Source organism: Callospermophilus lateralis, chromosome X, assembly GCF_048772815.1.
Source record: "Callospermophilus lateralis isolate mCalLat2 chromosome X, mCalLat2.hap1, whole genome shotgun sequence".
In the NCBI taxonomy this organism is placed as follows: Eukaryota; Metazoa; Chordata; class Mammalia; order Rodentia; family Sciuridae; genus Callospermophilus; species Callospermophilus lateralis.
Genome location: NC_135325.1, coordinates 69,154,205 through 69,178,516, shown reverse-complemented (window position 1 = coordinate 69,178,516; position 24,312 = coordinate 69,154,205). Strand labels below are relative to the sequence as shown.

The following is a 24,312-nucleotide window of genomic DNA, read 5'->3' as shown; positions in this document are numbered from 1 at the left end:
TTTCTTCAGCCTCTCATATTATTAAAAAATTAAAGATAAATAGTGTTAACTCAGCTTAAAAAGGTGCAGCAAAATAAGCATAGCCATACATCATTTAATAACATGAATACATACTGAGAAATGCATCATTAGGCAATTTTGTCTTTATGCTGTGTGAACATCATACAGTGTACTTACACAAACTGTAATTTGGCCTCTTGATGCAGTCAAGAGATGCCATAAGTTGCAGATGTATGAAGCTCTGCTTGTTTAACATAGCATATTATTTTACAGGAAACTTTTTTATAAGCAGAATGAGTACACTCTAAAATAACAATAGAAGGTATGGTATAGTAAATACATGAACCAGTAACAGTGGTTTATAATGATCATCAAGTTTTATGTATTGTTCACAATTCTATGTGCAAAACTTTTATGAGTAGCATTGTAAAATGTTTGTTTACAACAGCAAACAAGTGGGTAATGCTTTGCACATGATGTTACAAAGGTTACAAAGTTGCTATATGAAAGGAACTTTTCAACTCCCTTATAATCTTATGGGACCATTGTCATATATGCTGTCCATATTTGACTGAAACATTGTTATATGGCACATGACTAAACTCTCATACATAGAATAGGTGTGCAACCTCTTGTAGATGATATGGTTGTATTTATAAGGTCTCAATATATGCATTTAATGACTCAGAATTCCCCTGGGTAGCAAATTTAAATGTATTCTCCAAAAAATATGTTAAAGACCTAAATCCCAGTACCTGTGAATGGGACCTTATTTAGAAATAGTGGGCTGGGGATGTGGCTCAAGCGGTAGCGCGCTCGCCTGGCATGCGTGCGGCCCGGGTTCGATCCTCAGCACCACATAAAAACAAAGATGTTGTATCCGCCGATAACTAAAAAATAAATATTAAAAATTCTCTCTCTCTCTCTCTCTCTCTCTCTCTCTCTCTCTCTCCTCTCTCACTCTCTCTTTAAAAAAAAAGAAAAAAAAAGAAATAGTGTCTTCGCAGATGTTAGCAAGTTAAAGTGAAATCATACTAGATTAAGGTGTACCCTAAGTCAAATGACTAGTGTTCTTAATATATAGAAGATTTGGAGATGAACAGATCCACACTCAGGGAGGAAAGCCATGTGAAGATAGAGAACAGAGATTGGAGTGATGCCGCTATAAGCCAAGGAATGCTAAGGATCATTAGGGGCGGTAGAACTTAGGAAAAAGCAAGAATGGATTCTTTCCTAGAATGACCTTGTCAATACCTTGATTTAGGACTTCTAGCCTCCAAAACTGGGAAACAATAATTTTCTGGGTTTATTTTTGTTGGTGGTGGTGTTAGGCATTGAACCCAAAGGCACTTCACCACTGAGCCATATCCCCAGCCCCCTTTTTTATTGTTTATTTTGAGACAGGACCTCACTAAATTGCTGAGGCTGGCCTCAAACTTGTGATCTTCCTGCCTCATCCTCCAGAATTGCTGGTATTTCAGGCATGTGCCACAGTGATCAGTGGTTTTCTGTTGTTTTAAGCCACTGAGTTTGGGTACTTTATGGCAGCTCTAGGAAACTAAAATACCCTTCCTAGACTCTCCATTATAAAAATGTTTGTAGAAGTAGGCAATAATGTTTATAATGTCTTAGTGAGCTCCTTGCACCACTCTAAAATCTCAAAAAAGAAAGGTAACCAAAGTATCCATCAATATTTAACTGGTTAAATAAAGTACATCCCATTGTTCATGGAATGTTACTGAGCTATTAAGAATCAATTCTTGGGCTGGAGTTGTGGCTCAGTGGCTGGGCACTTGCCTAGCATGTGTGAGGCACTGGATTCGATCCTCAGCACCATGTAAAAATAAATAAATAAATAAATAAATAAATAAATCTTTAAAAATAATCAATTCTTATACTAATAAGGAAGGACTTGTATGCTATATTTCTAGAAGAAAAGAGAAAGTGGCAAACAAGTATATAAATGTATCTTAGTCCATTCAGGCTGCTATTACAAAGTACCTTAAAATGGATTGTTGGAGTAACTTTCGGTTTGCAGCTAGCAGCTATGAGCAGCTCAGAGTGCTAGGAAAACCTACGCTTGTACAAGCCTGACAGAAACACCTGCAGGACGGGGAGCTCTGCACTGAGCAGTCAGTGAAACCACATCCTCAGTGCTTGAGGTCAGTGTTGCCAAGCTACAAGGCCAGGAATCGAGAGGTGCTTCAGGACATGAAAACCCCAACTCAAAAGGCCCCCTCCGTTAGGGACAAAGATCCTTCCAGACTGCTTTCCATCAGGTAGCAATATTTAGAGCTTCCTCATAGTGTGGCTACATTAATAATAAGAAGATTGGTTTCTAGATGTTGTATAACCTGCTTGCTTATGTATGATTCCAAGTTGCATTCTATATCAATTGTAATCACTTCCGCATTAAACGAGCTTGCTGGATATCGACTGTGGTTTATGATCAGCCAGCTTTCTCACTAAGCTCCCTGTGTCTGTGTTGATTTGACACTGTGTCTCTACACCCCCGCAACTGAGATAGCCGAGTGACTATCAACCACACCAGTGACCAGGAACACATACAATGGATTACTTATAAACAATAGAAATTTACTCCTCATAATTTTGAAGGCTAAGAAGTCCAAGACTAAGGCACTGGCAGATTTTGTGTCTGATGAGAGACTATTTCCTAATTTATACAAGTGCTCTCACGTGGTAGAGGTGTGAGGGTGTCTCTAGAGCTGTTTCTTTTTGGTTGTTGTTTTTGAAAGGAAAAATGCTTTATTACAGGAATGTATTCCATTTTTTTCAAAAAAATTTGCATTTAAGAATGAAATATTTCAAAAATATGTGAATTTCACATTCACAACAGATTTTAGATCACTTAATGCAGGTTTTAAGTAGAAACATGGAAATCTCATTTTACATATTTATTGAACTCCTGGATGGAACCTCTATATTGTCAGTATAATTCACACAAAAATATTAACAATTGAATAAATCCTATATTTGATCATCCACTATTTACACATCAAATTTATGTCCCAATATTATTGCACTATCTTGATTCTTTATCATAAAATCTAGAACTGATATGATAGATTTTTAAAATTAATTTTATTTATTTTAATTAGGTATATGTGACAACAGAATGCATTTTGATTCCTTGTGCACAATTGCAGCACAACTTTTCATTTCAGTGGTTGTACACGATGTAGCATCATACCATACATGTAGTCATACATGTACCTAAGGTAATGATGTCCATCTCATTCTACCATCTTTCCTGCCCCCATGCACCCTCCCCACCCACCCTCCCCTTTGCTCAATCACAGTTCCTCCATTTTTCCCATGCCTCCTCCCTCCCCAATATGGATCACATCCACTTATCAGAGAGAACATTCAGTCTTTGTTTTTTTTAGGATTGGCTTACTTCACTTAGCATGACTATAAGGGCACTAATCTCATTAACAAGTTATACACCCATGTGATTTAATCACCCCCAAAGGCCCCACCTCCTATTGCCATCTCTTTGAGGGAGTTAGGATTTCAATTTATGAATTTAAGGGACAAAAATATTCAGGCCTTAGCCGAACCATTTTTATAAAAGTGATACTTTTGAACTATTAAGGAAAATTATACATACAGACACATATACACATTAAGTGTGTATTTTCTTTAAAATAGAAAATGATACAAAGTAATATGGAACTCTCAACAATAGTTAATACTAGGAACTTGTAGATATGGGTAACAATTTGGATTTTTACTTCCTATTCTTGATAGATTATTTATATGTGAAGGTATACTTTTGTAGGGAAAAATGTAAACATGCCTACCATACTAAAATGCTTTCAGTTGCTCAAGCATTCCACTCTCTTTCATGTTTCAAGCATTTTCCCCTGGTTTTCCTTCTGCCTGGAACACTGTCTTCTTTGTCACATGTGTCATTCACTTGATTTTTGCAACACCTCAGTGTTTTCCTCCCCTTTCCCTGGCCACTCCTTTAAATCTTATTTGCCAGCTCCTCCTCCATCACCTGACTTTTATTGCTGGAATTTCTACAATGCAATATGACCAGAAAAAGGATGAATAAAGAGGCCATAGTTAAAGGACTATTGTGACCTTCAATATAATATGAAAAGCCAATGAAGCAATACTGACCAAGTCTTGAGGGAATGAAAGTGACACCCAAGTGCTGAGGATGTGGCTCAGTGGTAGACCACTTTCCTGCCAAGCACAAGGCCTTGGATTCAATCTCCAGCACCACAAAAAAAGAAACATAAAAACAAAGAAAGGGAGGGAGGGGGGAGGGAAGGAAGGAAACAAGAAAGAAAGAAGGAAGGAAAGAAAGAAAGAGACCCAAGAATTTTATATGCCATTGTTTTGATATTCAATAGACTGGTAGTCTCAAGTATGCAAAAGTTCAGGAAATGCAAACTATAGAAACATAATTTCCTCATATTCATAATAATAGTTTACTATGAGCACTTCCTTAATAAAAGGTAGTAGATAATAATATCTAGACAACCAAAGGATATTAAAATAAAGATCTTAGGAATAAATAAGTGGTGGTGGTGATAAAAAGACTAGTGGTAAGTATTGATTCACTTAAACACAGAAACAAGACCAAACAACTTACAGAATTCTGGATAGAGAACAGAATGTAAATTATATAAATTATGAGAAGTTAAGAATAATAACACAGCTATGTGTATAGCACGATGGCAAGTATTTTACATATATTAACTCATTTATTCCTAGCAACAAGCCAATGAAGTAGGGACTTTATAATCTCCATTTCAGAGATGAACAAACTGAGAAACATAGAGATTAAATAATTTGCCCACCTTTACAAAGCTAGGAAGTGGCAGAATTGATTTGAACCAAAGCAGGCTATCTTCAGAACCTATGCTCTGAACCAACTATGCAGGAAATCAGTCAACACTATCAAAATTGAAACAAGAAGATAAAAATATAAGGACTGACACCTCTACATATATTTCATTTCTTTGATCTTAACTTTAAAATAGTCTTTCAAGAGACTATAATTCCTTGAAAGAGAGGAAACATTTATCTGAAGTTTATTAATTCCTTTAATTCCACTTTGATTTATTTTTCTTAGGTTCAATTGAAGCATTTTTAAATTTCTATACTTTCATCTGGGTGCAGTGGTGTGTACCTGTAGTTCCAGCTACTCTGGAAGCTAAGGCAGAAGGTAGGAGTAAGGGGCCAGCCTGGACAACATAGCAAGACCCCTTGCTTAAATAAAATAAAATTTTAAGGTCTGAGGATGTGGCTCAATGGTAGAGCATTAGCCTAGTATGTGCAAGGTCCCAGGTCCAATTCCCAGCACTGCCAATATATTTTGCTTTTAAATAGCATGCAAATTGTTTCTACTAAAATTTGTCTATCCAACTATTAACCCTATATATTAAGAGTGATGCCCAGAATAATGTTCATTAATCTTAAATAAACTACAATTTATTAAATATTCACCATCTGCCAGATATGGAAAAAATACACTTTAAATGAATTCCCTCATTAATTTATCACAACAATCTTATAATAGATACTACTTTAATCCTTCTTTTATTCAGATAATGAAACTAAGGAATAATAATGGTTATTCCTGGTTTGTGGAGATATAGATTTTTCCCTTATTTGTATTTTCTCACATTTTTTATTATTTTATAATGAGTATAATAAAAATATAAAAGCTATTCTAAAAATGTGTTTTTAAGTAAATAACTGTGAAGATTCTCTGGGGTTCAGTCTTGAACACTTGCTATTCTGAACACTCTTCCTAAACCATGTTATCAACTTCTATAGCTTTCCCAAAGGCAAATGGTTTCCAAACTTATATTTCAGCTCCAGGACTTTTTTTCTGAGCTCCAGACATATATTCCCACTGAAAACTACTCATATGCTCTTGGATGCTTCATAGACAATCCAAATTCAAAATGTCCAAATCCATACTCATCACTTACCCACACTAGTCCTCCTCAGTGCTTCCTAATCACAATGAATGGTGCCACTCTCCACCTGAATGCACAAACCAAATATCTATGAGTCATTTCTTATTCTTCTCTTTTTCCTGCCCTCTATATCCTATCCATCACCTAAAATACACTAACTCTAAAATATATTCCAAATCTGTCCACTTCTCTACATCTCTGCTACCAGTCCCCTAGTCTGAGCCACAATTATCTCTTTCAATTACCTCCTAACTGGTCAACCTTTTAAGATTCCTGATCCTGGGCTGGGATTGTGGCTCAGTGGTACAGCGAATGCCTAGCATGTGTGAGGCACTGGATTCGATTCTCAGCACCACATATGAATGCATGAATAAAATAAAGGTCTATCAACAACTAAAAAAAAAATTTTAAAGATTCCTGATCCTTTACAATTCATTCTTCTCACAGCAGCCAAAAAGATGTTAATAAATATAAAAGGAACTCTCCTTGAGTCTTTCAATGAATTCCCATTGTTCTTAGAATAAATTTCAAATCCTTGCCATAGCCCTTAAGGAATAAACTAGATGTTTCTTTCCCTATATGTTTCCCCCTTCTATAGCAAAACCAGGATATTATTAGGAGTAGTGCTGAGGATCAAACCCAGGGCCCCACACGGGCTAGAAGAGCACTCTACCCCTGAGCCCCAGCCCCAGCCCCAGTGGCTTGGATTTTATAGACAATAAATATACATTGAAGGACTTAGGCAGAGGAGAGACTATCCTCATATTTATGACTTGGAAAAAAAAACACTGTGGAGGCAATGGACTAGAGATAAGGTAAACAAAATTCTATTACAACAATAAAAGTAACTATAGACCCTTGAATAAGGTAGTAGAGATTGAAGATGGAGAGAAAAGTATTGTGGTGATAATTTAGAGGCAGAATTGAGTGAACTTAATGGGCAATTAGGCATGAGGATGAATAAGAGTGGAAGAAATCAAGGATCTTTCAGAAATTTCTGTTCTAAAGATTGACCATTGTGTATTTAGTGAAGAGATAATATAAAAGAGTATTTTTCCCATAATTCCCATATTGGGATTCCAATACAGGAAGGGGATATAATTAATTCAATTGGGAACAAATAATATTTGATAAATATTTCATATGATCAACTGATATATCTAGCAAGTTAAGTGGACACATGAATCTGGAGCCTCAGGAAAGGAGCCTGGGTGAGAGATATGGAATTGAGACTCTTCAGAGAGGATGGTAACCTAAATTAAGGTTCTAGAAATGAGCATACAGAGGATGTAACGGCTAACAAGTTTGAATGGATAGGACCTGGTGACTGATTGGATAAAAATATTGTGATAAAGAGAGGAAAATCTATGACAACCCTCAGATTTCTGATTTGAAGATTGTGTGATTGTTCCACTGTTAAGGGATGAATCATGTTTCTTCAAAATTCATATACTGAAGTCTTACCCCTAAGTATCTCAGAATTTGACTGTATTTGGAAATAGGGCCTTCAAAGTGGTAATGAAAATAAAATGAGGTTATGTAAATGATCACTTACCCAATATGACTAGTATACTTATAAGAAGAGATCAGGATATAAACTCATATGGAGGGAAAAAGTCATGTGAACATGAAGACAGTCATCCACAGGTCAAGGAGAGAGTCCTCAAAAGAAACTAACCTGGCTGACATATTGATCCTGGACTTCTATCCTCTAGAGCCATAAGAGTATAAGTTCCTCTTACTTAAGCCACTGAGTCAGTGATACTCTTCTATGGCAGCCACAGAAAAATAAGATAGCCACCAACCAGTATTGGAATTATGGGAAAGAAAGTAGGCTGGGACAAGGAACTTTTGGAAGAGGAGTTTGATATAGAACATTTCGAGTTTGAGGTTCTGGAGGTACATCCAGGTAGAAATGTTCAAATGATTTTGAAATGGAAAGACAAAACTGGGTTTGGGTACATATTTGGATATCATTGATATATAAGTGATATTTTAAACTGTATGAGTGGATGAGATCATCTAAGAAGTATATGTAAAGTGAGAAGAAGGACAGAACTATAATGAATGTGGTTTATGAATGCAAAAGATTGTGGTGATAATTTAGAGGCAGAATTGACTGAATTAATGAGTGATTAGGCATGAGGATGAACAACAGTGGAAGAAACAAGCATAATAAATATCAGCATTAAGGAACCAACTGAGGAAGAGGACCCAGGAAAGGAAAATAATCAGAGACACAGGATGGAGAGAGAGAGATTAAAATTAGTCTTTATTTTATCCTGTTTTTAGTTATAATTAGGTGAGTACACATTGATCTCAGTTCTCCAAGAGCTTTTACATAGTGAAGGAGGCACTATTTTATTCATTTATGTATCTCCAACAAAAAGCACAGTGCCTGACATTTAATATCCCTACAATAAATATGTGTTGAATGAAATAAAATTGAAATTAGAACTCCATTCCTTTTTATTTTGTTTGCTTATTTCTGGAGTGTGCAGCATGTCTTGCCACTGATATTTTAAGTTCATAGCAAAAAAAAATCATTTCAATGTGTCCTAGGCTTGATCCCCTTCCAACCCAACCCCCAGGACAATAGTTTTCATTATAACCTTCTGTCTTTGCCATTATGGATGGAATTCTGTGCACAGAAGTTATATACATATATGGGTATATCTATGTAACAAATCGCAGCACAGGAGCCCCCTGGGCTCCCTCAGGCTCTGGTATGACATATTTGAGCCATATAAATTCAGCTTCTCCTCTGGCATCTGTTAGCCGACTCACTTGCAACTCCACCTCAGCAGTGGTCTCTCAGTCCTCTCAAAGCAGGGAAGGAGTACTGTGTGCTGAGAGACCATGGCAAAGAATCCTCCAGAGAACTGTGAGGACTGTCACATCCTAAATGTAAGTTGATTCATATTTTTTTCCCTTTTGAGCAGAAGCATGGTTTGGTAGATTTATCGAATTGGAATGTGAACATTAGAAAGTAAAATCAAAGGAGACTTTGAATTATGGCTTGCTATTTTGAGGATTATTGTGTATTGTTCCATTCTCTCTGTTCTTTGCTTAGGCAGAAGCTTTTAAATCCAAGAAGATATGTAAATCACTTAAGATTTGCGGACTGGTGATCGGTATCTTGGCCCTAACTCTGATTGTCCTGTTTTGGGGGAGCAAGCACTTCTGGCCAGAAGCACCCAAGAAAGTAAGTAAAGTAAATGTATGTCACTATCCAGTGCTTCTGTACTGAGTTGATTAAAATTAACCAGTGGTTGACGTGTAAATTACTCTGAAAATGAAAAAATCATTAAGTCCTTTTTGTGTTTGTTTTCTGGTGTGAAAAAGTGAATCAAGATTTTGCTCTCTTTTATTTTTCTAATAATTTTGTTAGGGGTAAAATTGTCTTCTACATTTTAGTTAGTAATGATAAGATGTAGGTTTGCCCATTCTTTTATAATACTTTGGCTTTAAGGAGTTAAGTCTCCTCCCAGAAGCAAATTTTTTACTGTTAGGAAAAAAAATATTTTCCATCTTTCTTTCAATTATCTGGGCAGAAACTGATGGAAAAGTAATTATACCACCACATAAGGACAAACCACCAGAAATGGCAGCAAAGAATTTTCAGGGATTATGTTTCTGACTTAATGCATCTGTTGTGAGGACAGACAACAAGCTCCTTTTTTATAAGAAGCAATTTGTATACCTGAGTTTGCATTTATTTATGATTAAAAAGCTAGAGCTTTTCAGCTTCTCACAAACCACAATCATCACTGCCCCACTGAGATAGTAATGCCAGAAAGTAGAAGCAAGAAACACCAAGTCATTAATCACAGATATCTCAGAAAGCTTGCAATATTAGGGTCATTCAGTAAAGATTGTTTGACCATTGTACTTTGTATTAGTGCACTTTAGTGTTTTTGTTATTTTGGGACTCACAAATGGACCAATTTAGATGTGATCCCAATAAAACCAGAGTCCTTTCATGCTAACAATTTCCATTTGAAAGAGAATTAATAAACATACAAACTATAAGATATAAAGATGGTTCTCTGGTTTTGCTATATTTTCTCTGTGTTTGTGTTATTGTTGATGCTACTGCTGCTATTGCTATTGTTAATTTGTTGTCATGAGATGATCACTTATATTTGGTAACAGATGTTAAGGAAGAAAAGGCACAGTTCCAGGAGGGAGAATGAGACAAGAAGAAAATGGGCTGGCATGGACTATTAGGAGCCAAAGGAGTGATAGGTGTAGAGAGGAAAGAATATGAGTAAATGGGGAAGGAGAGGCACAGGGGAAAATAGAAAATAAATTGTGGCTAAGTGTCCCCCCCAAAAAGAGAAAAGTAAAGCATAGCTACCTTCAGATTCTACACCTTTGCCTACCATTTATTCTCAAAAGATACCTTATCAAGTTTAAATAGGAGGGAGAGCAAACCAGCCTACTTTATTTGTTTGCATTTTTATTTACACCTTGTTCCAGAAAAGATTTCAGGAATCACCCAATGCCTATAGTTATCCTCTTCTCCTCCCCTCTCCACACACACACACACACACACACACACACACACACACATTCACACACACATTCACACACACACACACACACATACACACACACCACACACACACACACACCACACACACACACACACATACACACACACCATACACACACACACACACACACACACACACACTGCTTCTGAACTATTACTGCTTAGGTGCCTTTCTAGAGAAGCCACCTGTGTTCAGACTAGCAGGATGCACAAAGCAATCAAGATTAGAAAGGAAATAGCAAATGAATGAGAGTGCCAAAATGCATTCTGATATAATTTTGGTGCCGCTTAACTAATTCTCAAGGTGACATGCTGCCCTGTAAATTGAATCTTGGATCCTTTCAAAAGTATACATGAGTTAGAAGATTAAAAACTTTTTTGTTCTCCATGGCTATAATGTACTTAACTGGATGTAGTAGGAAACCAATCCCTTTGACCATCCATACACACCTGCCTAAATAGGGGGCTAGATGGCGTTTCTTGTTTTATTGTAGCCATTGGTACTGCAAATGCTATTCTTAAAGAATTTATGTGTTTTTCTAAACTTGTAGTACTATTTGCCTCTGTGCAGCTATAAATGACTAGTAGGGTTCCTGGTCTCCTCTACTTCCCTATTACATCATCTTTGCTTCTTATTCCAGGTTTTTTCGTAATGAATGCTAAAGACAAATTCTGAAATTCTTAAACCAAATGTAAAACTTGCTCAATGTATACGTAGAAAAGGTAGGATATGCTACTGTACAAAATTTATAAAAAAAAAATCCAAGTCTTTCATGAAGTAATCCACCTTGGGATGTGATTGTCAGCAGATTACTTCATGAAAGACTTGGAATTTTTTTTTTATACATTTTGTCACAGTAGCATATCACCATACCATTTTTGTTTCCACTATAGAGCAAAGGTTTAATTTGGTTCCATTCCAAGAGGGATTTCAGATTTATTGTTTTTGATATCTAAATCCTGGCTTTCACCACAGATCAGCTTGGGTCCTTTGTAAACTAGGAGACCAGGTGGATATACAAACTATAAGATGCTTTACTCAATTCGCTACTACCTTCAAAGTCTCAGAAAAGAAACCCAAGAGACCATCCATGTTCCCAATGGCTAAGACTCAGAATAAGCCCCTGCCTCCAAGTGTATTTAGGAATCCTGGGAATCAATGAGTAATCAGATTAGTCTGGAAGAAGATTCCCAGAGAAAAAGGATCCAGGTACCTTGCACAAATTTAAGACTCCCCTTAAGAGTATGGTCTAGGGGCTGGGGATATATCTCAGTTGGTAGAGTGCTTGCCTTGCCTGCACAAGGCCCTGGGTTCAATCCCCAGCATCACACACACACACACACACACACACACACACACACACACCAAAAAAAAAAAAAAAACCTTAGTTTCTTCTTTGGAGCTGGGTTTGTAACTCAGTGGCAGAGTGCTTGCCTAGCATGTGTGAGGCACTGGGTTCAAAACACCATATAAAAATAAATAAAATAAAGGTCCATTGAAACTGAAAAGTACTCTTAAAAAACAGTATAGTATAGCAAGAAATAATAGAAGATTTTAACCCAAGCTCTTCATTACTTTCTTTGATAAGCCTATGGGACTCCTGGGGGACTATGGGGCCCTTGGTAGAAAGAACTATTGATGCTATTGTGCTTATTGATGGCAGTGATTTTCTTTGTTGTCCTGGGCTTCCTCCAAGCTCTTAGTGTTTGCTCCTCCAGCCTCCACCACATCTCCTTTTTATTTTGTTTTACAACATCTGTTTATAATAAACAGTGTTTATTTAACATCCTACATCTGCTGTTGACATTCCCATTCTAGTAAGTCCTTCCCTCCCTCCTATATTAGTGTGTACAAAATATCCAGATTTCTGATACCAGAGGGAAAGGAAGCCATGTTTGCCTCCACACATACTTCAAGAATGCATTTTCTGTGTCTGTGCACATGGGCACACACAGCTGAGAGAGAAAGAAATCAAAATAAAATGAAACAAGGAAGACTAACTCTGGATGAGCTGTTGTACTTCCTTCTAGGCTCCAGGCCCCCTGAGCCACAGCATGCATAGGAGCTACTTGAGCTGAATGTCAGCCAGGTCCATCAGGCTCTGTACTCAGCTTTCTTATCCCAGCAGAAGAGACCTATTCAGTCCCAGCAATTTTGAAACAGCATCACATTAAGGTTTCACTCCCAGACAGTGACTGCCCTGGGATCCTTAAAGCATATTCACAAGAGAAAAATTCTTGGTTTTAAAAGCTCCTGGTGTTCCCCATTTAACTTAAAACATTTAGAAGCCAACACCCTGGATAATGAATGCAACATGGAGAAAACAAATTAGAAAAAGGCCAGGTCATATATCAGCAGTTTATAAACATAGCACAGATTTTGTACTCTTTTCCTCCAATTATTTGTGGAATGAGGCAGAAGAATGATAAATTAAATAAATGAAATGGGGTCCTCCCTGCCATGCACAGGAACTGCCTGGTGACTTCAGAGCTAATTGATTGCAACAGGCCCACACAGGTATCAGCATATTCCTGAGGATGTTCCTTCAACTTCTACATGCTACCATTATGAAATGAGAAGTGATATGGATAGGCCGGCATTCTTCTGCCCTCCTCATCCCCACTTCAACTGAAGATGACCATTAAAACAGTCTCACCCAGGATTTCAAACACAGTTTTATTGGGCTGAAAGTCTTTTGCTCAGAAGTACTTTCTTGTCAAGTCTGATCAAGTTTTCTTTGTGTCTGTTTTTCTAGTATCAGCATTAGCCCAAGACCAACTTCCTTCACTCATCTCTAGACACACAAGGGAGACAATTTTCCTGCCTAGATTTCTCAGGCTTTCATATACAACAGTTTGGTGGGTGAAATGTGGGACTGGAAAAACATTTATTCTCTAAAGGAAAAAGTTGGAGATGTATCTGGAATCTCTATAGCAGAGGAACTGAGCTTCACCAGATGGTGCCACATCAGCATTTTATAAAAGACGACTTTGTTTTATTTTCTTTTCCTCTTACAGCATTGCAAGATCCAAGTCCACCCTTATACAACTCCCACTGGGCTAGCTACTCTTACTCTGGGCTACTCAGGGGCAGTTCTCACCAAATACATGAAGCAGACCAGGGCTATGATGGTCACATTGTTAGTCCTTCATCCTCCTAAGATAGCATTTGCTGAGTACCTTACATAACACTAGCAAAAAGAACCCAAACCTTCAAAGGAACTGTCTTTGAGTGGCTGAGAGTGGAAATGGAGCTCTAGGAGGAAGTAGTTCAGGTGATTAACAGGTAGTTACAGTCCAATGATCAACCTGCCAGTTAGTAGCCCAAATATAAGCAGAACTGATTCTGCCAACAATCAAACATTGCAGCTAGAGAGGGATGAGGGATAGAGATAGCAATTGAGCCTTCAGAGGCATATAGTAACTTACCCAAAGTCACACAGCGTGTAGATATGACAGCTCAATTAGGACTAGAAACTGGTCTGGGGATTCTTTTCACTATTTTTCAGCTGCATTGAAGAGTTAGAGGTGGGATTGTGGGCAAGGGAAAACTTCCCAGCTAACACAAGTTTGTAGATTAAATAAATGGCTATTTCTTGTTGAAAAAGAGGAATGTCTGGTTGCTTATGCCAATTTTTTTCAGGGCTGATGATCGAAGATGCAGAAGTCCAACTTTGCTTGAGAAACAATCTGTCTGCTCTGTTTTGGTATAGAAATACCCAGAGGCCTTTTAATTCCTACAGGCTTGATCAGTAATAATATGGTACAATGCCTTTCCTTCCCTTCCTTCCAGACTAACACTTGCTAGCCAGATATTCTGAGCATGTATTTCACCTTTGGAGAGTGTACCTCATAAACAGACAGTAAAGGATGAAGGTGAAGAGAAAAGCAGCTAGATTAATCACAGGCTTCAAAAAACAAACCTAAGCCAAATTCCCTCAAATCCCTGTCAGGACAGGCTAAAGCTATTTGCCCCCAAAACATATCTATCACACTGAGGTTCGAGGCAGCGTTACTCTTCATAAAAAGCTTTCTTTTCTGATCTCAGAGACTGTTACAAACAAGGGCGGGAAAACTGTTATAGGGGGATGTTAGGGCTCATTTGCTGCCTGAGTGTAGGATTTAACTTGACAAAGGACAGAATTCTGGGAAAGGAAGAAAAATTGGTTTGTTTCTCCTCCATATGGTCTCAGACTTCCTGAGTTTAACCACACATCTCCTTGTTTCACTTCTGGTTCATACTCTACTCTATTGTATTCCTTGTCCCATTTCAACATCTTGTATCTTATAGTTAAGCCAGCCTTAATGTATGGATGGAGTGTGAGCCCATTTGAGTTGTTATGGAAGGATGCCTTTGCTCCCAAACATCTCCTATCCCTAGTGCCATCATGCCTAAAATCCTTCAATAGTACTTCATTCCTTTGAGGGAAGTATTGAACTCAGTTTTAAATAAATATCCTTTGCTAATGTCTAAATGAGAAATCATATGTCAGATTGATTTTTGTCTCTTACACAAGGTACCTGAAACATCATGAGATTCTTGGATGTCTAGACAGGAGATAAAGGGACAGATGGAGATATGAAGAGCATGGTAAAAGACTATGAGGGTACAGAGTAAACAGGATATGAAAAGACACCACAAAAGAGAAGCACCAAAGATTAACTTTCCCTCTTTGCCAATTTGGCAGGGCCTTAGTCATCATATGCTGTCCTTGCTCTGTCCTTCCTGGAATAAAACTGAATTCAGAGCCGAGTCTGAAATGTGCTGCTTGTGCCCACTCACATCTCTCTCAGGCCAGCCATCCTGTCTTTATTTTAGTTTACTCCTGGAGAGGACAGAGACATCTATTTCTTCATATCCAGAAGGACCCTCAACCCCCGAGCCAGGGAGCTTAGTAGAGAGCAAAGTACTTCTGATGCCAAAGGCATGAGCTCAGTCTTCATATGGGCCAGTGAAGCTTGCATAGCCATTACCAAGCAGTGTGCTCCACAGGGACCCAAGCGAGACAGTATGTCTGGATTTGCTCAAACCCATCCCTACTCAGTCCAAAGTGAGTCACCGGCATCATCTTCCTAGACAAAGGACAGTCTGTTCCAAAAGGACACCTTTGATAGTGGAATTCCATCTGGGTGAATACATAGCTCCCACTCCTACCCCCCACCAGGGATTCACACACAAATGAAGTCATTCCCATCCCACTCTACCTAACAACCTACCATTACTAACATAAAATCAACAAAGTTATTGATGAATACAATCAGGATGGCCCCTTTTTCTCTCACCAAAACAAAACAAAATAACAACAAAAAAAAATCTCTTTGCAGGAATGTTGAAAATAATCAAGATTTGCTGAGTTTCACAGTTTCCAATAGTTTTCTTCTAGCAAGGTGTCCAAGTAAAGTGCATTGCCAACAGTGCAGGAAAACTCATTCCACTGAAATACACTGAAATTTTAAATGTCACCAGTATGGTTCCATAGTCTTCTAGTAATGATTGAAAATACAGTTCATATTTTCTCTTTTGCCCAGGTAGGCAGCAGTCCAACATCCCCTAGTCTCTAACCTAATTTTTCCATGTGATAATCCATCAGTGGTGCTACTGATGAAACAAACACCCCACCCCAGCCCCCAATGGCTAGTGGTGTCAACATTTGTCTCAACAATGGATAGTATTTCTAAGGAAACGACCCCCTGTTGGGAGACCTGACAAGGCTGAATCTGAAGTGGATGCCTCTCTCCTCTGCTTAGGTCAGGCCAACTGAGAGTTCAATTTGTTGCCATAGGTAGAAGTTTCTCTTCTCCAGCTAGCTGCAAAGCTGGAACTGAGGACAAATTTATAAGAAGAAGCAAATAACAAGTCTAAAGGAATTTGCTACCTGTCACAAACCAGGCCAGACTTCCTGAGTTAACTCTGCAATTGCTAGAGGGTTCTAAATAGTGTTCCCCTTCCCTTTTAAAATGATCTCTTAAAAGACCTTGCCAATGTTCAAAATCTTTCTTTAGGAAGATTAGAATATTTCATTGGTGTGGAATACTTATTCAACAAATACTTAACTGCCAACCATGTCCAAGTCACTGCTGAGCTACAAAGAGGTAAATGACATTGCCTCTGTTTTTTCTATTCAGCAGCCACATTAGACTTTTCATGCTTGAAGTAACACGTGTTTCTACAAATCTTTCCAACTTGTTTTTCTACTTGAGTTGGGGAAAATTTGACCAGGTTAAACTAACATGCTGTCACAGACATCAGCAGACACTAAAAAACAACCTAAACTAGTACAAGCTCTATGGGGCTGCCACTGGGAACTGTATCATTAGAAAGCAGCGCTAGCTCTGTGGATGATTTGCATTTTCAGGCTTTTAGCTTTCCAACTTTTTTTGTAAGGACAAATGAATATGAAGAAATATCAGACAAAGGCCTCCTAACAACAGGAAGAAGATAGACTTCCAAATTACACCATTAGATCAGGCCTGATTTGTGACAGGTAGCAAACTCCTTTAGACTTGTCGTTTCTACCTAGAAATATGTCCTAGGTTGTAAGTTCTGCATTTTCTCCTAAACTAGAATACTTTATGGGAATAGACTTCTTGGTCTTTAGAAAAAGAATTGTCTCTTTCAGATAGAAGAAGGAAGTCTATGGTTTTGTTTTAGCCACTCAAGAAAGAACGGATAAGAATCCTTCCCAAGGGACTCTTCTCATGAGAGTCCCTATTATTTAATACATTGTACTTGACATAGCTACTGATTAGATAGATAGATAGATAGATAGATAGATAGATAGATAGATAGATAGATAGAATAATCTAGAGAACTTGAAAACAGTGGAATAGGTTTGGAAAATAGGACTCAGGACTAAACTAAATGAGTTTGGTAAGCCTATAAAATAGAAGGCTGTGGGAAGACAATAAACATTTCCTGGAATTTAAAAGGCAAAAGGAAGGAAACAAGGACAGGATAAGACTGTTACCTAATATACTGGCCAAGAAAAGTATCTATGCATTCTATAAAGGATGGGCCCAAAGTTGAGGCAATATTAAAGACCTGGGGATAGAGAATAATGCCTAACCACACTAAATGTGTTCAAATCTCTTTCTTGGCCAAAGTGAATTTCATGGTTGGGAAAGGAGATCACAGAGAACTTGGAAAAGGAAGTGGTAGCTTAAAGATCCAGCATAGGTTTTAGGTGATCCCTCGGCTTAACACAAGGGGAAAATACTTTACAAGCTGGTTTGCAGAATATCATTTGCTTTTTAGTCGAGGCTGCCAAGAAAACTGTTGGAATTCTTAGTAATTAGCTCAGCAACTTGGCTTGAATACAAAATACTGGCTCTGAAGGGATCCCCATGCCAACCCTAGTGCCAAAAAGCACCTCTCTTTAATCTCAAGTTTCAGAGAATTCCCAACAGCAAGCTGCTGAGATGGCACCTCACTACAAAGGCTCTGGAAAGAGAAGGTGTCCCAGATATTACCCAATTAAAGTATCTTATGAAGGGATGCACCAAGTATCTTAGAGCTTATTTTCCTTTGCTTTCCCAGACCTATGACATGGAACACACTTTCTACAGCAATGGAGAGAAGAGGAAGATTTATATGGAAATTGATCCTATGACCAGAACTGAAATATTCAGAAGTGGAAATGGCACTGATGAAACATTGGAAGTACATGACTTTAAAAATGTAAGTTGGATATTTGAGCCCTAAGGCTTCCACTTAAAATATTAGAGTAATTGAGTCAATTAATTTTCATATAAGTTACAAGACAAAATTTTCCTTTGAATTCATGTTGTGCTAGTCTGCAGCACTGAGATGATGGAACTCATTATTTGTAGCTATATCAGGAAATTTTATTATTGTTTTGTTGTCTTATAGGGATACACTGGCATCTACTTTGTAGGTCTCCAAAAATGCTTTATCAAAACTCAGATTAAAGTGATTCCTGAATTTTCTGAACCAGAAGAAGAAATAGATGAGGTACGTAAGAATAATAAGAGTGGTAGTAAAAGGTATCATTTACTGAGTACTGATTATGTGACAAATGTACTAAATACTGTACTCTCATTTGATTCTCGAATAACCCTATAGATAGGCACAATTATTATTATTCTCATTTTTTGATATAGAAAATTAAACTCAGAAACAAAAAGTGAATTGCCCAAGGTCATACAGCCAGTAAGTAACTTGAAATCAGACCTCTCAAAAAACTAAAGTTCATACTTTTTGATGCAATACTATATTTTTACAACTGACTACTCATCAACATTATATATACTTGCTCCCAAACAAATCATTTCTAGTAAAAAGGATGAGCCAGAGGAACAAAAGCAATCCTGCCTAAGGTAAAGCATTTTTTAAAAATAAGTACCAATACCACCCGGGGTCCTTGCAACTTCTTTTTTTTAATATTTATTTTTTAGTTGTACTCAATACCTTTATTTTGTTTATTTATTTTTATGTGGTACTGAGGATCGAACACAGGGCCTCACATGTGTGAGGCAAGTGCTCTACTGCTGGGCCACAACCCCTGCCCCCTTGCAACTTCTTTCATAAATGTTTGTTTATATTTTAAATATTTTAGTGTATTCACCTCACTGCTTTATGCTTGTCAGCTGATAAAATAATACACATCATTTATTATTATTCCTTACTAAAAGCAAAGAAGACAAGAATATCAGTGTAATAAGAATTCTCTGGAAACACTACTGAGTTAGGGTGAGGGACCCTAGAATTCTGGTCTAATCAATAAGTTGCCCTGAAAGCCTAATGGGAGATGAATCATTGCTGCATAAAATACAATGACAATTATCACCCTTGAGGCTTTTTATATTTCCCTGGTATCCTACTTATAATTGCAATATGTAGCTATGAGTTGGGGGATAAGGGAGAGCTTCAGCTAAGGTCATATTGTGATAGCACACCCGTACTACAGCAAGAAAAACAACCCAAGCATTTGTTTCATCTTATTTGATTCACTTTAGTTTAGAGCTTAACTGGCAAATCAAAAATGAGATTATGGAAATGACACAGTGACATCTCTATATATCATAAAAACCTCTCTCTTTCTTCCCTGTCTCCTCTTTTTTTTTTTTTTTGTCACTTTTCTACCACCTAACTATCTTCATCTTAATTCTCACCTACTCATTAATCTTTTTCTTTTCCTTTTCTTTTTTGGGAGATGATGGGGACAATTTTTCCTTTTCCTGACTCAAGTCTTGAAGCCTACTACTGGTCTTCTCTTGGACAGAGAAATTACAAACTTTGTTGTTACAATTTCCAAGAAAAACTATCCCCAAAGATAATGATGCTCTGTTACCAAGGTCTATGTTAGTGACAGGCTTTGTAGGATTTTTTTTTTAATATTTATGTTTTAGTTGTAGTTGGACACAAAACCTTTATTTTATTTATTTATATGTGGTGCTGAGGATCGAATCCAAAGCCTCACACGTGCTAGGCCAGCACTCTACCACTGAGCCACAACCCCCGCCCCTAGATTTTTTAAAAATAAACTTAAGTTAGATGTTTCTTAGGAACAGAACAAGTTTTAGACTATCAGGAATGACTATAGGAGGCAATGATAAGATGAAATGAGAATCAATAGGATTAAAAAGCAATATGCAATATCATATGATGATTTTTACCAAATAAGACTTTGAGCATGGCACCTAGCAATGAGAGCCTGAAGTGATATAGTAGATTTATTTTTCCAAAAGAGATAAAGCCAAAGGCCCATAATTTCTCATTTTGGCCCTCATTTATTCTTTAGTTAAGTTTGCTGAATTTTAAAACAACGCATGTATTCATCTCATAATAGCAAAATCACTGTGTCTTCAAAAATTCTACTTTTTATATTGACACTCATTTTTAAGAAACAGTTTTTTTGTCCTGAATGACAAAACAATCTCTTATTCTGTACTTTCCTCACCACTTATATCCATGGTGTGTGCATGTAAAACATGCAGAGCAGGTATATAAATAGCCCTTATTTTGCTAACAAAGCTAATCAGCGTATCAACCCTCATTTTATATAGTCCCTTTCAATGCATCTCAATGTCTTTACAGAGTCAAGGGAAAAATAGCCAGGACTTGAAAATTGTGAATGGCTTGGGGAAAAATTACACCAAGGGATATTTCAGAAAATAAACAAAAATTGTAAAACTAGAAATAAACAAAATAGAAAAGAAAAAAAGCCTTATTAAGAGTGCCCAGTGCGGGCAGGGTATGTTAAAGTCTTAATGACAAGAAAGAACTAGATATACAAGAAAACTATTTTTAATACTAGCAATTGAAGAGAAGGTATCATTATTAACAATATTAGAAAGGCTCCATAAAACAAAAACACTTAAGTGAGATTAGACCTACGTATGTAGAATGAAAGGTATGAAATAGCAGTAGGGCCAATGAAGTCATAAACTGTAGACCAGACTTTAAAATATATAAAAAACGTATTTTGTACTACAATGACTTACCATTAACAGACAAATCTCTTAAAACCAAAATATTAGGTTCAGTTGCTATTTAACTTATGTCACTACTTTGGATCACAGGAGTTTTTTCAGCTTCAAATCAAATCCTGTGCACAATCCTAACTGTAAGCTTAAAACAAAGCAGGCACTCACAACAGCCATTTAAAAGAGAGAAAACAAATGTAAATTTCTCAGGGTTCTCCCCCAGGGGGCCCCAAGAAAATGAGGGAAAGCCTTTCCAATTTCAAGTGAAATGATAGCAGAGAAGGCTCTTATTTCAGTGAGCAGCTTTGCTATTAGACCCAGGAAGAAAGGATTAGTTGTTAACTCCTCCAAGGGCACCTATTGTATGCAATGACACATAGATAGTTCACCAGCATCCCTAGTATTGGAATTGTTATTCAGAATCAAAGCATATTGTTTTCCAATATCCTGTAACATCTCACTCATTTTATTAATTTCTCCTCCAATTCCTACCCTGAACAACTACTTTCAGAATGAAGAAATTACCACAACTTTCTTTGAACAGTCAGTGATTTGGGTCCCAGCAGAAAAGCCAATTGAAAACCGAGACTTTCTAAAAAATTCCAAAATTCTGGAGATTTGTGATAATGTAACTATGTATTGGATCAATCCCACTCTAATAGCAGGTATGTAACCCTATCCCCACTCCCTCCTACTTCTCCTCCCAAAGATGATAACAGATTCATGTTTCCAGCACTGAGTGACTACAATTCTAGGAAAACAAATGATCGGCTTGTATCTCCTTGGATGAAATTGTATATGCTGACTGCCAGTGAGGCGGGAATTTTTCACAGCCAAGTTATAAATCAGATAAATTAATGCTGACAGGCTTTTAAGTATCTCAACAAAGGTAATACCACCCTAATGTGACTAGTGATAGCAAAAAGCTAATCTGTCTTTCTTTGCACATCTATATTCATTGCAGCAGAGACACCACACTATTGCTCAAACCACTGTAGGTCCAATCCAAGAACACAGAGAAGAACTAAAACATGCTCTGTTGTCTCAAGAAGGATTCTTTATGTCAAATGGTGGTATTCTCCCAAGAAGATAGGACAATCACTATAATACAAATGTCTTCGTGGCTATTTTAGGAATCACTATAAAAAGTAATTAAGGGCTAGAAGTCTGGAGTTAAAAAAAAATCCAGCCCTCAAATTCTAGTCAACCCAGAGAAGGCAAAAGTTCTTAGACAGCTTATTCTGTCCAGCTAACACAGACTTTCATCTCCCTCATTCTGAAAAACATAGATTACTATATTACTCAAGAAAAGGTGCTCTTATAGATACATGCATCTATTGGTTTCTTTGGAAATTAAAAAAAAATATATAAGTGAATGGAATGTAGTGTCCTGGAACAGAAAACAGAGATTTGTGGAAATACTGATGAAATCTGAGTAAAGTCTATAGTTTAGCTAATAGCATTGTAGTAGTGCTAACTTCTTAGTTTTGATCATTGTATCATGATTATGTAAAATAACATTAGGAAAAACTGGGTTAAGGGTATATGGAAACTCTGTTCTATCTTTGCAACTCTTTTATAAATCCAAGATTATTTTTGAATAGAAGGTTTAAAGAAATTTAAGACAGGAAAGAGAAGGGAAGAGGTAGGAAGACAGAGAATGCCAAATGAAATCAGATAGCCAAGAAATAGTTTTTGAACAATTATGTGTAAAATAATTGTGGGAGACACAGAAGTCCCTTGTCCTCAGTTTTTAATTTAGTACACTAATAAGGCAAAGCACACAATATGTTTGATGCCAAACAAGTAAAGAAGTCTGTGTGCATGGAAATGGTGAGGTTTGTTTTGGAAAATACTCCTTAAAATATTAGCAGAAGGAGCTTGGAAAGTGGCCCATGCACGCCTAAATGATATCAATAAGAAGACAAAATGAAAATCTCTATCCCCAACTACTACTCCCCTAAACACTTCTTTCGGAAACACTTGCAAAACAATTGCACCATAATCTTATATTTATTATCTTAGTTTCTGAGTTACAAGATTTTGAAGAAGATGGTGAAGATCTTCACTTTCCTACCAATGAAAAAAAGGGAATTGAACAAAATGAGCAATGGGTGGTCCCTCAAGTAAAGGTGGAGAAGACTCGTCACACCAGACAAGCAAGTGAGGAAGAACTTCCAATAAACGACTATGTGAGTTACATTCATTACTCTTTTAAACAAGAAAAAAAATCCCTCACAAAACTTAACTACCCCCCAGATCACAATTACTGGAAGAATGATATGGTTTTAACAAATGTTTAAACAACTTAGACTCTCCAGGAGGCTCATTCAAAACCAATTTTGATCACTATTGATACTATCTCCACAATTGGATTAAGGAACTTCTCACCAGCCCCCTCCCTATTCATAGAGTCCTCCCCTCCTTTGGGGGACCTATTCCCAGTGAACTTCACTCTCCAACACTGTCTTCTTCTTTCAGACGGAAAATGGAATCGAATTTGACCCCATGCTGGATGAGAGAGGTTATTGTTGTATTTACTGTCGTCGAGGCAACCGCTATTGCCGCCGTGTCTGTGAACCTTTACTAGGTTACTACCCATATCCATACTGCTACCAAGGAGGACGGGTCATCTGTCGTGTCATCATGCCTTGCAACTGGTGGGTGGCCCGCATGCTGGGGAGGGTCTAATAGGAATTTTTGAGTTCAAATGCTTGACCTTCTGTCAGCTAACATATAATAAATGCATGCTATTCAATAAATTTCTGCCTCTGAGGCATTTGGCTTCTGGTAGCCAAGACTCCAGAATTACTTGTAGGTAATTCCTCTCTTCATGTTCTAATAAACTTCTACATCATCATCAATGGCTTGATTGCTACTGAACACACTGGGTGTTTTCTGAGAATACTCCTGGTTACTGAAATGGAGCACACTGGCGTAACATGGATGGCAACAATGCAAGTATGCATTTCATCCTCAGGTTTGGGAGTAGGAAAAGGTAAAACATAAGAATTCTGAAACCCCATAACTTGGTGCTGCAGTTGTGACTCAGTGGTAGAGCACTTACCTAGCATGTATGAGGCACTGGGTTCGATCCTCAGCACCACATATAAATAAACAAATAAATAAAGGTTTTATATCCATCTACAACTAAAATTTTTTTAAACCCCATAACTTATTCTAGTGTACTGGGAAAGTAGAAATGAAGGGGATAATGATAAAATGCCCCCATAAGTGATGCATAAAACATATCCTTTTGTTCATACCCCCAATGTTTAATTATCTGAACAGCATACTGTGGACTTGCTTAAGTATCTCTTAAGCTGCTGGACAGGCAGTGAGTCA

The 24,312-nt window shown here is 37.4% G+C and overlaps 1 protein-coding gene across 1 annotated transcript; it reads left to right on the top strand.

Moving 5' to 3' along the window:
• Window positions 1–8,822: 8,822 nt before the first annotated feature.
• On the top strand, window positions 8,823–23,658 carry Tnmd (tenomodulin). The gene is made up of 7 exons (XM_077107439.1): window positions 8,823–8,870; window positions 9,037–9,168; window positions 18,059–18,199; window positions 18,392–18,493; window positions 21,479–21,632; window positions 22,993–23,159; window positions 23,449–23,658. The coding sequence occupies exons 1-7, from the start codon at window positions 8,823–8,825 to the stop codon at window positions 23,656–23,658; spliced, it is 954 nt and encodes a 317-aa protein (XP_076963554.1).
• Window positions 23,659–24,312: the final 654 nt, after the last annotated feature.